The sequence below is a fragment of the Spermophilus citellus genome, assembly GCF_964194105.1.
Source record: "Spermophilus citellus genome assembly, chromosome: 10".
In the NCBI taxonomy this organism is placed as follows: Eukaryota; Metazoa; Chordata; class Mammalia; order Rodentia; family Sciuridae; genus Spermophilus; species Spermophilus citellus.
Window position 1 is genome coordinate 111,959,071 of NC_138197.1, and position 14,175 is coordinate 111,973,245.

General features: G+C 37.8%; 1 protein-coding gene across 5 annotated transcripts in view; it reads right to left on the minus strand.

The window, feature by feature from the left end:
- NDUFA12 (NADH:ubiquinone oxidoreductase subunit A12) overlaps positions 1–14,175 on the minus strand; it is a 93,883-nt gene extending 79,708 nt beyond the window's left edge. For all 5 annotated transcript variants that reach the window (XR_014024205.1, XR_014024206.1, XR_014024207.1 and 2 more), the window contains exons 1-3: positions 14,019–14,175; positions 12,889–12,971; positions 8,142–8,229 (exon numbers count right to left, since the gene is read on the minus strand). Coding sequence is in view for 2 of the 5 variants with exons in the window: in XM_081311395.1 (XP_081167521.1) it covers positions 8,142–8,229; positions 12,889–12,971; positions 14,019–14,104 (257 nt within the window). In the remaining 3 variants the exon portion in view is untranslated. The remainder of the gene's footprint in view (positions 1–8,141; positions 8,230–12,888; positions 12,972–14,018) is intronic.

Below are 14,175 nucleotides of genomic sequence, written 5' to 3' on the forward strand. Positions count from 1 at the left end.
TATTTTGTATTTTCTTTAGAGACAGGATCTCTCTGAGCTGCTTAGTGCCTTGCTTTTGCTGAGGCTGGCTTTGAACTCTCGATCCTCCTGCCTCAGCCTCCCAAACCACTGGGATTACAGGTATTACTTCTAGCTTTTAAAGAGCGAGTAGTGGGGGCTCTTCCTTTTACTTGAGTGATTAGAGGCCATTGCAGGGTTACTATCAGCCAAATTTCAATATGTAATTTTTCAGGAAAGAGGAAAGACTGAGAGGGAGAAAGATGACGAAATGGTCCCTTGATGGAGCAGTCAGAACACACAATACTTGCTAAGCATGGCGTCATGTACCTGCCCCAGGTAGCCAGGAGGCTGAGGCAGGAGTATCACAATTGTGAGGCCAGCCACAGCAACTTAGCAATATCCTGATTCTAAACAAACAAACAACAACAACAGGGCTGGGGATGTGGCTCAAGCGGTAGCGCGCTAGCCTGGCATGCGTGCGGCCGGGGTTCGATCCTCAGCACCACATACAAACGAAGATGTTGTGTCCGCCGAGAACTAAAAAATAAATATTAAAAAAAAAATTCTCTCTCTCTCTCTCTCTCTCCCCCCCCCCACCCACTCTCTCTTAAAAAAAATAACAACAACAACAAAAAAAACCCTCACGTACACACAATACTTGTTGATAAAGTTTAGCAACTTACATGAGCAAGGTCTGTGGTACCCCAAAACAACTTCAACAGTAACATCAAAGATCACTGATCACAGATCACCATAACACATATAAAGAAAATAATATGTTTTGCAAGAATTACCCAAAGTGAAAAAAAGACAAGAAAGGAGCACATGCTGTTGAAAACATGGTGCCAATAGACTGGGTGGGTATAGGGTTGCTATCCCAGATTACACATTGAACAAAACTTCAATGTGTAAAAAAAATGTAGTATCTGAGAACTGCAGTAAATAAAAGCACAATAAGACAAGGCACCTGCGTACTTATTTTCCCTTGCTTGTCCTGAGAGCATCTGGGAGCACTGAAATCCCAAGAGCAATGAACATACCTTGCATTCAGATTTTAAGTTTTAAATTACCATTCTCCACTACAAAAATCACGCAAGCAAACAGAGGTCCCTTGGAGAAATAGCTATTTCCAAAGCTGAGAAAGGAAACTGTAAGGAACATGGAAGATTTTGAGTCAAAAAGCAAGAAAATGCTCCTAGAATGATGGAAACATTTCAAAAAAACCCAAATGCAGTAGGAATGGGTTCCCACTTAGTCAAACTGAGATCAATTTGAGCAACAAAAAACTACAATAATGTATTATAACCCACTGATTAACATAGGATTTGATACTGAAATAAATAATAATAAAGTTTGATGACTAATGGGATATATAACCTTCAAATATCTCCCCACAAAATGCTAATAAATTACAAAAGGACAATGAATTAACTTTAGAACGGAGAAACCTGGCAGACATCTCTTAAGTAATAAAAGCTTTTGGGCTGGGGTTGTGGCTCAAGCGGTAGCACGCTCACCTGGCGTGCGTATGGCCCGGGTTCGATCCTCAGCACCACATACAAACAAAGATGTTGTGTCCGCCAAAAACTGAAAAATAAATATTAAGAAATTCTCTCTCTCCTCTCTCTCTCTCTCTCTTTAAAAAAAAAAAAAGCTTTCATTAATAACCAAACCATCAAAATTGAGAGCTACTTTATAGAAAGCAACAAAAAACCATGTCATTGCTTCTGTGATACTTCTGTCAAAGAAGCAGTCTGAACCTAGTCTTAATGAAACATTCAATAAACTCACACCAAGGGTCATTTTACAACAACTTTAATGTTATTTTCAAAAGTGTGAAGGTCATGAAAACCAAGAGAAAGCTGAGAATCCACTTCAGTGTGAAGGGAACTAAAGAAATATAAACTTCCATGAAAGGTATGATGAAATCTTGCTATGGACATTGCTGCGACAAAAGGTGAAACTTGAATGGGTTCTGAAGATTAGGGAGTAGCAGCTGAAGTTCAGAATATGCTACCTCAAAATGTGCTGCTGTGGCATATTGACTTTTTGAGTTGAAGGCATTTGAAAAATAGCAGGTACAAGAAGAATGCTTTGATTTTGCTTCTGTTTCTTTTTAATTGTTGATGGATCTTTATTTTATTTATATGTGGTGCTGAAAATTGAACCCAGTGCCTCACACATGCTAGGCAAGTGCTCTATCACTGAGCTACAACCCCAGTCCTTCCTTCTGTTTCTTAAAAGCAGGATATAAAATTGCCATGTAAAAATGCCCTTCCTATACCAAAAGGTGAGCACTGCTCTTCTTCAAGGAGGGGAAGTTGAGGTGGAGGGAAATACATACAAATAAACTTGTTAACCCTATTATATTTCATCATCTCATTTACAGAAAACCTGAAAAACTTAAATTGAGCAAGAAATATACCACTTTTGGTAACTCTGAAATATATTTATGTTTTTAGAGTTCTATTCTTTTGAGATATTCATTGATATTAATTATATCACTTATAATGATAATAAATTATGTAATAAGCTCTAAATTATTATTTACAATCTATTTTAATGCACCTGTGTGAATTTCATTAAAATATTCACTGAATTGAAAACTTGGGACTTAATAGGTTAAACTAATGCTTATCTTCCTAGCCATTCTTCATCCAATTGACTACTCTAGCCCAAGTCAGTTTGCCTTGTCACATTTTCAAAATGCACTACTCTTCAAACAATTTAGTTATTGCAGTCTAGACCCTGAATGTCTCCCAAAGTCTAGGTGTTGTTAAAGGCTTGGTCCCCAGGATGGCACTAAAGGGAAGTGGTGGAAGCTTCTAGGAGTGAAGGCTGGGGGGGAAATAAGACTAGGATTTAGGATTAAGAGAGAGAGGAAATGCCCAGGAGCAACTGAGATGCAGAAAGTGCTCAGAAATAACGAATCCTTCAGTAGAATGAGGGAAATATGCAGGTTCAGGGAAAACTAGTGAGAAGCTGTGCAATTCCATCCTGGCTCCACCTCTAGTCCAGCCCCCAGCACCAGCCTGCTATAAATATTAACATCCCACACCAACAGGTTGCTGTCTCTCCCCTCTGGAGACAGTCCACGTTCAAACACACCAAAGGCATCTCTCTGGCGACTGCCCTCACTTTCCCTTGAATATGTATCTAGCTTTCTAAATAAACGTCTGTCTGTGCCTTAAAAAAAAAAAAAAAAAAAGAGGTGGGACCTATTAGGAGGGCTTTAGGTCACCTTCAAAGTGATAAGGTGACTCTAGCCCCTTCTTCAACCTTTCTTTTGCTTCTTTCCAATGAGGTGAGTGGTTTTGCTTTGCCAATGTACTCTATTTATTTATTTTGTGGTGCTAGGGATTGAACCCAGGGCCTTGTGCATGCTAGGCAAGCACTCTACCAAGTGAGGTAAATCCCCAGCTCCAATGTACTCTTGTCATATTGTGCTTCCCCATCACAGGCCCAAAGCCATGGGGCCAACTGATCATGGACTGGAACTTCCAAAACTGTGAGCCAAAATAAGTTAATCATCTCAGGTATTTTGTTATAGTGATGGAAAGCTGACTAATGCCTCAGCATATAAGTAGTAAACAATAGTGTATCATTTAGTCTTTATTTTCTTATAAGGGCTCGTGTCATGCAAAAATTCTATTAAATAGGGCTGGAGGTGTAGTTCATTGGTACTGTGCTTGTTCAGCAGGTGTGTAACACTGTATTTGATACCAATAAACAAACAAAAAAGCCAAAAAATTATATTATATACATTTGTATGCTTTTCTCCTATTAATCTGAATTTATGTCAATTGAATGCTCAGGCCAACTGAAAAGCCCTAAGAGGATAGGTGCAAAATTTTGCTTCCCCTATATGGTGAATTATTTACTGATGGTTATATAGGAGAATATAGAAATTACACACTGAAGTAGAAATTACACACTGAAGTATTTAGGAGTGATGAGACATCATTTTGGCAATTTACTTTGAAATGATTCAAATACTTGTAATGGCTCTGAAAATCTGGATTGTTCCATCTTAAAAAAAAAAAAGTAAATCAGATCACATCCTATCTACCTTACCTTCCAATGACTTCCAAAGAATTTTTGAAAAAAAGCCAAGATGTTTACCATGGCTTACAAGATGTACATGATCTGGCCCATTTGCTTCTCCTATCTCATTTATTAACATCTTCCCTGTACTCATTACACTCCAGATAACTGACCACATTACTGTTCTTTTAACAGACTGAGCAATACACCTCAACCATACAAGGGTTTTGTACTTGTGATTCCCTTTGCTGGGAATTCTTTTCACCCCTCTTCTAGATCTTTCCTAAAATGTCACTTCCTCAAAGAAGCCTTCCCTGACGCTTATCTTCCTTATATTTATTGTTACCTCAAACATTCCACATATATGGTTTTCTGCCTCCTTCCATGAGAGTAAGTACCATGTTTTACTCAATATTGTACCCTCAATGCCTACAGTAGTGGTAGATAATCAGTAAGTAGTTAAATGAACAAAGATAAGTTGCATTTGTTACTCACTGCCTTTTGTGTACAATAGTATCTAGCCACCTAATTAAAGATAAATCAACCAAACTTCAAATTTATTCATGGATTAAAGAATCCACAAATTAAGAATTCTATAATATATTATACCTAGCAGAGGCAGGGTATGAGAAACAAACAATTAAGCCTCTCTAATACCACTTTTCCTTATGAAAACTCAACATAAACCTTTAAGCTTCCCATACAAGGTACTCGATTTTTCCTGTAATTTTAACTGAGCTTCATTTCACATAATTTAAATCAGAAACCCTAATCCTATCTTCCAAAATGTAGACCATGAGCATCAATGTCACATTAGCATATTAAAGGAGATAAATGCCAATTTGAACTCAAATAAACAAAACTAGGAGGATACCTCAACTTCTAGAGCCTGTTTCCCACTTTATGTGGTCTGATAGTCCTCCTCACAGATGTGCCCTCAGAGGTAAAGCTCTTAAATCTAAAACCACAGCTCCCTAGACATTAACAGAACCACAAATTATTATTTCTCATTAAAAACATCCCAAAATCGGGCTGGAGTTGTGGCTCAGTGGTAGAGTGCTTGCCTAGCACACGTGAGGCACTGGGTTCAAACCCCAGCACCACATAAAAATGAAATAAATATATTATGTCCACCTACAACTAAAAAATAAATATTTAAAAAAATCCCCAAATCAAGTCCCAAATGTAGCACAAGAAAGCTCCTAATCAGTGTTGCTTTCTCACGTTAAGAACTAATTAACTTGAAGATACCAACACTCCCACCTGGACACAGTTGCACAATCCTGTAATCACAGCAGCTCAGAAGGCTAAGGCAGTTAGACTGCAAATTCAAGGCCAGCCTCGACAACTTAGGGAGATCTTAAGCAACTTAGTGAGACCCTGTCTCAAAATAAAAAATAAAAAGGCCTGGAATGTAGGGATGTGGCTCAGTGGTTAAGCATCCCTGAGTTCAATCTCTAGTACCAAAAAAAAAAAAAAAAAAAAAAAGATGCCAAGACTCTCAATTCATGCAAATAGTAGACCAGTTTGAAAACTGGTTCTTGGTGAAATCTTACAGATATGTTTTGCTTAGCCAACAGCATTTCTGAGAAACTCTTTCCTCCAATCAAGTAGACTATTTAAGTAAAAAATTCATTCCTCAGTTGCATTAGCCATATTTTAAAGTGCTCTGGGACACATGAAGTTAGTGGTTACCCTAGTGGACAGCACAGATACAGAACATTTCTGTCACTGTGAAAAGGTCTGTTAGATATGCTGTATTTAAATTTCTGAATACTTTTTTAAAAAGATTAACACTGGGGGCTGGGTTTGTGGCTCAGCAGCAGAGTGTTCGCCTACCACATGCGAGGCCCTGGGTTCGATCCTCAGCACCACATATAAATAAATAAAGGTATTGTGTCCAACTACAACAACAAAAAAAAAGATTAACATTGAAAAAACAAGAACTCTCACAATGAAATAAGATTTCCACCTTCTTTAGAAAAATCATCATCTGGAAAATCTTAGTGGAATTTTTACCTAACGGAATGAGCAGAGTTGAACAGGGCTGCTGCCTTCTTTGATGCAGGGTACTTTTATGCTTTTCGGCTCACTGTGGTTTTCATTACTAACTACCGTATTATAACATGAACTTGGAGAGGCTGCCTTTGCTAAATTAAGTAGTGACCCTTAGGCCTGAAGATGTCCTATGGGTAACTAAAAGCAAAATAAAGCATGGTATCCCTGCCTTCTTTTGTATCTTTCTCCTTTATCACCTTGAATTTTGGGTTGGTGATAAAGGAGAACCCTACTTAGTTCTGCACGCAAACATGCAAATCCTTTAAAGAGTGCTTACCTAAAAACTAGTAACACAAGGTTTATTAGCTCTAAATTTATCCAATCTATTTCACCCCCCTTTAAGACTTAGCATCTTGTTTCAGACTCTTGGAGTGGTACCTAGAAGTCTTCAGTCACTGTCCTACATATTCTAAGAAATCAACCCATGATGAGACTGCCCCTCTAAGCAGAAGCAATCATCTCATGGGAATAGAACTGTTCCCTTCCAGGATCACAGGTTTGATAAACACTCTGAGCAGCAAGTGGAAATTGGCCCCCTCAAGTGATAAGAGCTTCTTCAGAGCCACCTAATAGAATCAGAACTGAGAGAAGGATCAACAAGAGTACAATTTGACCAAGACAGCTTGGTATATATATACCTCTTACCCCCTGCCTCAATTCTTCCTCTATTTAAAACTAAAGTTTCTATGAGCACCTGAAAGACAGGACTGAGATGCCAAATCTCTGCCTTCCTGATGTGGCCATTTTGACTAAAATTCTTTTCCTGCTTTTCACCATTACCTTTTGTTTGGTCTTGTGGGTGAGTGGCTAGGCGAGGTCTATTGAAACCCCTGATGCCTAGGACTCTAGTAATAATATCTGGACTTCACTCCTTTATGTTACATGCCTGGGTTTCTAAGCAAAATGGAACTATTTCTGCTAATTAAGTTCAACTAAAACAAAATGCCATAGCCTGCCTGACATATTTATTTCTAGTTTTTTGGTGAGATTTTTTTAGACCACCTAGAAAGAATGTCCAAAGTTCAATTGTATGTCAACCAATGGTTTTATTTCCGCAATCTACAAAATAGTTAAGTACTTTGCTTGGAAACATTTCATTCAAGAGCATTTAGCATTAGATTTAAAAATATGCATATTATAAAAACAGCTTATAGAGACCTAAGGAATTTTAGGGTTCTCATTTTACAGATGAGGAAACTAAGCTTCAGAAAAATCAAGAAACTCATATAAAGTCAAAATGCTGGAGAAGATCAGAACCAGGGTTCTTTTCACCTTTCCCCTACAAATAGGTAATACATACCACACCATTATAAACCCCAATATATATATGATGTTGGCATGTTTCTACCAAAAGAGTTACAATCTCAGCTACTTGAGAGGCTGAGTCAGGAGGATAACAAGGCCTGCCTGAGCAACCTAGTGAGACACTGTCTCAAAAAATAAAATAGAGGATGAAAACCAATGTTAGCACACTTGCTTACAAAGCAAAAAAAAAGAAAGAAGAGAGAAAGAAAAGAAAGAGCCTATGTTTTCTCCTGTTGAATTTGGGCAGAGGTTTCTAACTGCTTTAACCAATGGAATACAGAAGTGATAGTAGATGATCCAAGAACTAAAATAAGGCACTATGGCTTCTGCCCAGCTTGCTCTTCCTCAGAGTACTTGCCTAAGGAAGCCTAGGCAACATAAAGGTAGCCCAATTCACAGCCTCAGCTATGCCCCCAGCTGACAGTCAGCATTAACTGGCAGGCATCAGGTGAAGAACTCTTCAAATGATTTCAGTTTCCCAGCTGAGGACCCAGACATCTGAGAATCAAGAGAAATCATCCTTGCTTGGCTTGTCTCAACTCCTCACCCACAAAAATGAGAGACAAATAATTGTTGTTTTAAGTCACTAAGCTTTAGGGTAACTTGTTATGCAACCATTGTAATTGGGATAGAGTCTTTCAGAAGATCAATGACTGCCTTATAAATATTCAATAAATATTTGAGTAATGAAATATTGCCCAAGTCAAATGAAATAAAATGGTGGCTTAGCTTACCATTCAGGAGGCACCATGCTTCCATCCACATCCCAGAATGTGTTTTTGCCATTCATTTCAGTAGTATATATAACCCATCGGTGACGGCCTGGGTGGAAAGATGTGAGGAATAAAGGAAATCCTTTTTTTTTAAAGTAATAAATGCATGATATCAAAGAAGACATCCTTGTTATTAAAATATTTTTATGTCCTCTTACATAAGAGGACTATGAGAGGAATAATACCATGGGTGTATTAGTGAAGGCAAGCTCCATCAAGTGTGTGGCTGGCAAGCTTTATCAAAAGCCTGTCTGCCCCCAAGGCAAGATCTCTGAACCAGGGATTAACACAACTCAATGATGTGGGTGGGGCTCTGACCTTTCCCAAAGGGAAGAATCCTTGCTTCTCCCCAGTTCCCTGCAGAGGGCAGTAACAGAAAAGTTTACCGGAATGTATTCACAGCTGCTCAGTTTACTCAGAAAAGTACTCTTCCTGAGATCAGAGCAGAATGTATTCACAGTAATCATACTTGAATTATGTTTCCATACAAATATTAAAAAAAAACATTTCTGATCCTTTTGAAAAAATATGAACTATATATAATAAGCAAATGTTATAAATGATAGGTAAGTAGGACAGTTCATATCATCAAAACAGTATGGCTACATTTTTTAAAAATATATTTATTAGTTTTTTTAGGTGGACACAATATCTATACTTTATTTTTATGTGGTGCTGAGAATCGAACCCAGTGCCTCACGCATGCTAGGTGAGCACACTACCACTTGAGCAACATCCCCAGCCCCATGGCTACATCACATTTCTGTGGTATAGTTGGCGGCTTAACCACTGCTTACAAAACTGTTTCTATTGGGTTCTGAAATAAACACCCAGGTTTCAATCAGAGCTTTGTTACTTACTATCAGGCAAACGTTATAAGCTTCAGTTTCTTTATCTATTAAAAGTAGATGACTAAGGCTGGGGATGTAGCTCAGTTGGTAAAGTGCTTGCCTTGCATGCACAAGGCCCTGGGTTTGATTCCCAGAAAAAAAAAAAAAAAGTAGATGACTATTTCTACATCTTTTGGTTGCTGTGAAAATTAAATATCAAACGCATACACATAGTTCAATATTGGGTGTATAAATACCCAATACATCAGGCACAGGAGTGTATACCTATAATTCCAGTGACTTGGGAAACTGAGGCAGGAGGATTATAGGTTTGAGGCCAGTCTTAGCAACTTAGTGAAGCCCTGAGAAACACAGCAAGAACCTGTTTCAAAATAAAACAGGACTGGGATGTAATTTAGTGGTAAAGTACCCCTGGGTTCATGAGTTCAATCCCCAATACCCCACCACCACCTGCAAAGTGAAGAATAAATAGTAATTCCCTTTACCTCTTCCTCACTGCCACTTACCCTAACCCTCAAGTTGGGAACATTAAATTTATTCCTATAATAGATCTTAAACCAATAAGCAAAAGGTAATCTGCATTTAGTTTACAGGGTTTTCCTAGGTGAATATAAAATCAACAAAGATTGACTAATGTTATTTATATATGACCTTGTTTATTAAAAGAAATACAGATATCAATCAATATATATTTTCACTTTGGAGAAATCAATCTTTTTAAAAAAATTTTAATTGATTTTTAAAAAAATAAATGACAGCAGAATGCATTACAATTCTTATTACACATATACAGCACAATTTTTCATACCTCTGGTTGTATACAAAGTATATTCACATCAATTCAAGTCTTCATACATGTACTCTGGATAATAATGATCATCACTTTCCACCATCCTTGCTAACCCCCTGCCCCCTCCCTTCCCTTCCTATCCCTTTGCCCTATCTAGACATTCATCTATTCCTCCCATGCTCCCCCTCCCTACCCCACTATGAATCAGCCTCCTTATATTAGAGAAAACATTTGTTTTTTTGAGATTGGCTAACTTCATTAGCATTATCTTAAAGAAATCAATCTTAAGGACAGATATGTAGGAGTAAAGTATAATCCTATGAGGCAGGGAAATATGAAGGCAGATGCAGGAAACCTTGAAAAAGGTTTCATATATTAGGCAATGACAATAGAATTAGGCTCCAATGATAGACCTGGGCCTCAAAAATCTAACATTTTGATAGACATCAAACACAATATATTTATCCAAATGTTAGAAGTCCACAGTCAGACCCAGCAATTCCACTTCCAAGAATTTATTCTTAGAATATCTAAATGAATATGGATGTGGTTATAAGCAAGTTCCCTGTAGCAAAAAGTAGAAGGCAGGGGCTGGGGATGTGGCTCAAGTGGTAGCGCGCTCGCCTGGCATGCGTGCGGCCCGGGTTCGATCCTCAGCACCACATACCAACAAGGATGTTGGTCCGCCGAGAACTAAAAAATAAATATTAAAAATTCTCTCTCTCTCTCTCCCCTCTCTCACTCTCTCTTTAAAAAAAAAAAAAGTAGAAGGCAAGCTAAATGTCTATCAACAGTCAAGAGTTTGAAAAAATAACAGTTCTTCTATAGAGTGGAATATTGTGCTAATTAAAAACAGTGCTGTGATTATTTTTTAAATAAAAAAAGAAAACTAGGTATTCAAACAAAAAAAGAACACTGTAGGTTCATTTAGCTAATAAGGAAAAATGATCCATATTTTTTAATGAAAAATATTTCAGTTTACAAATATGCATAATATAATCCTATAAATAAGTGTAGGTTTATACATTCATTAGAGTCTTAAGTATCTAAGTACAAGCTAATTAAAAGAGGTATTTGATTACAAGGGGGGAACATTCTTTTTTTACTTCATACACTAAATTTTAATGTTTTACAACAGTATCATTTTCTTAAATTAGCAGAAACGAAGATAGCTGTATTTTCAATGAAGAAAGAAGAAAGAAGTGAAAGAAGAAAGGAAATTAACTTAATCTTAGTTTATAACAGTGATGAGCAGAAAGAATATTGCCCTGGGCTCTGCCACTGTTTCTATTACTTGGTTAAGTCTCTGGTTAGGACATTTCTTGGACTTTGGTTTCTTCACCTATAGAACAAAAGTTTTTAGATAACCTTTTACAATCTGTTCCAAGTCTAAAATTCTATGGTTTCTATATTGAAAATAGTATGGTTATAGAATATGTAAGAAGTTACTTAATTCTCATAGACCAAACTGCATTCAATGTAACCATAGCATGGTTTCTATACTCCTAAGAAATATCTTTCACTGTCTGGTGATGATGACCTAGTTCCTCATTTGAAAAAATGGGGGAAGTGAGGAGACTAAAGTATTTGCCTCAAAGAAATCTTGAAGATTAAAGTAGTTGATGAATGTTATTTGTTTAGCATAGCACCTAGCTTTGGTAAACACTCAATAAATGCTAGGTCATTACTTCACATTATACATTTTTCCCTTGGATGAAGACTAGTTGTTTTTTCCTCTTTGATACCTTTCATCTCAATCAAGAGAATTTTTTTTTGAGAATCTTTTTATTATTACACAAACAACAAAAGCACATAGTAAAAAAAAAACAACAAACAGCGATTCAAGAAGGTAATAATAACAACAATAATAGCGCTGATATTTACTGAGCACATATGTACCAAGCATTAGGCCCGTGGTTCTCCAGCAATTTTGCCTCACAGGAGGCAAATATCTATAATGCCTGTAGATATTTTTGGTTATCACACCTGTAGAGAGAAAGTGCTACTTGCACCTAGTAGGTATGTGCCAAGAATGCTGTTGCCCATTCTACACCTGGGACAGCATCTCACAACAAAGAATTATCTGGCCATGGTGTTAGTTCGAGGTTGAGAAACCCTCCATTAAGATAAGTTCTTCCTGTTCTCTTTTCATCATTTTTTCATACAACTTTAGATGAGAAGATTGAGGCTTAGTTAAGTTAACCAGGTCACAAAGTTATAAAATGGAGGGACAGAATATTGAACCACCATTGTCTGATTCTAAGTTTCTTGTGTTTGGAAATGTATTATGTAAACCAAGAGTATATATTTTCTTCCTTTGAGGATACCAAACATCGTTCTGCAACTGGAGAACTTTGTTATGTATATCTTTAACATCTTTGTATATAAAATTATAGGTATATCATTCTTTTTTTTAAGAGAGAGAGAGAGAAAGAGAGAGAGAGAGGGAGAATTTTTTATTATTTATTTTTTAATTTTCAGTGGATACACATCTTTATTTTTTTTTATTTTTATATAGTGCTGAGGATCAAACCCAGCGCCCCGCACATGCCAGGCAAACTCGATACTGCTTGAGCCACATTCCCAGCCCAAGGTATATCATTCTTAATAACACAAAAGCATTCTAAAAAGTGTTTAAATTCATCATTATCAACTTATACATGATAATGTTGCTTTTGAGATTTATTACTAAAAGCCTGCTTCAATAAGTGTCTTTGTCTCACAAGACTATTTATAGGATGAATTCTTTTAAGTGCTGAGACAAAAGATAAATGCAGTATAATTTTTCACAAATATTGCCAAACTGTCCTCCAAAATGCCTGAATTAATCTATTCTATCCCTTTCCCCAAACTGGGATATGTCCCTACATGGAAAAGTCCCTCTAACATTGTTAAGTTGCATTCTTGTAATATCACGTGAGGATTAGCATTTCTCATACTTTTGTTAATCATTTAGTTTTTCTCTATTGAGTTTTTCATTTTTTTCCAAGTAACAGCTCCTTTGTATGGTATGAAAAATAGACTCGTATCAAATCCCAAACCCAAATGCCAAAAATACTGCACTCACCAAAAAATTGCTTGTTGTCTTCATAGTATTTGTTTCCATATTTGTCTTCCCCCACTAATGTACCAACTCTCACATCATTTGCTCTGTAATTATCCCAAAGAAAACAGACATTTTAGAATGATTCATTGTTCACAACAAACCAAAATAAAGTGAGAATACCAACTTTCAGACACAAAGGCTGCTTCATCAATTAGAAAAATGAGTTGCTGTGGATGGTCACTGGTTGTATACTTCTAGCCTTCACCTCCAGGCTCTTGCCACTTAATACTGAAGAATCAGCTTTCAGGTTAATAACTCTAGTCTTAAGTTAGCTCATGCTGCCCCCACCGTCCCAGTATCATGCAGACAGGATGGGAAAAGATAAACTAATGCAACTAATGCGCTTAAATTACATTAAAAATACAAATGTAACATATTCAAATTATAGGACTTTTATCTGCAAACAAGTTTGGAATAAGCAAATCCTCCAGGAAGTCAGGGAGCCAAAGTATTTAGTCTTTTATGTATGTATGTATGTATGTATGTATGTACTGGGGATTTATCCCAGGGGGGAATTAACCATTGAGACACACTCCCTGCACTTTTAATTTTTTGAGACAGGGCGCTAAATTGCTGAGACTGGTCTCGAACTTGCAATCCTGTCGCAACCTCCCAAATCGCTGGAGTTACAGTTGTTTGCCACCGTGCCCGGGGCTTCATCTTCTAAAAATGATTCAAATATTTCTTGGTTCTTTCATTCCACTAGGTCTCCAAATCGTTTTCGGGGAACTATGTGCCCGTCAGGGATATTTGGAATAGTGAAGACCATTTTGGTTACCTCCTTCAATCTCTTATCGCCCAGGGAGGGAATTGAAGGATAGTTCAAGGAAAAAACTTTCCCAAGGTCACCATGTGAACGTCTCTGATAATGCTCATTACACTCCAGGGGGCGGGGGTGCTCCGTCTCTAGAGATGGCCTCAGTTCTGTCCAGTGGACCTCCGGGACAGACTTCGACCCGGGGGTTGTAGGCAAAGATTGGGCCGGCTGTCCTTGAGATTCTCCAAGGTGACCCAAGCCTGGGACCCTCCTCAAGGAACCAAGCAATGCAAATCCAGCCCCAGAAACCAAGAGCATAGCTCTAGACGCATACCTGAAGAAAACTCGCAAATAGCCACGGAGACCGCCGTGGCCACTGACCTGCTGCAGCCCGCGTTTCAGGACCTGTAGCAACTCCATCTTGCCTGGCAGGCCCCGCCTTCCGGGTGCGCAGTGCAAAACCCGCCGGGCGGAAGCAGGCACTCAGCCGC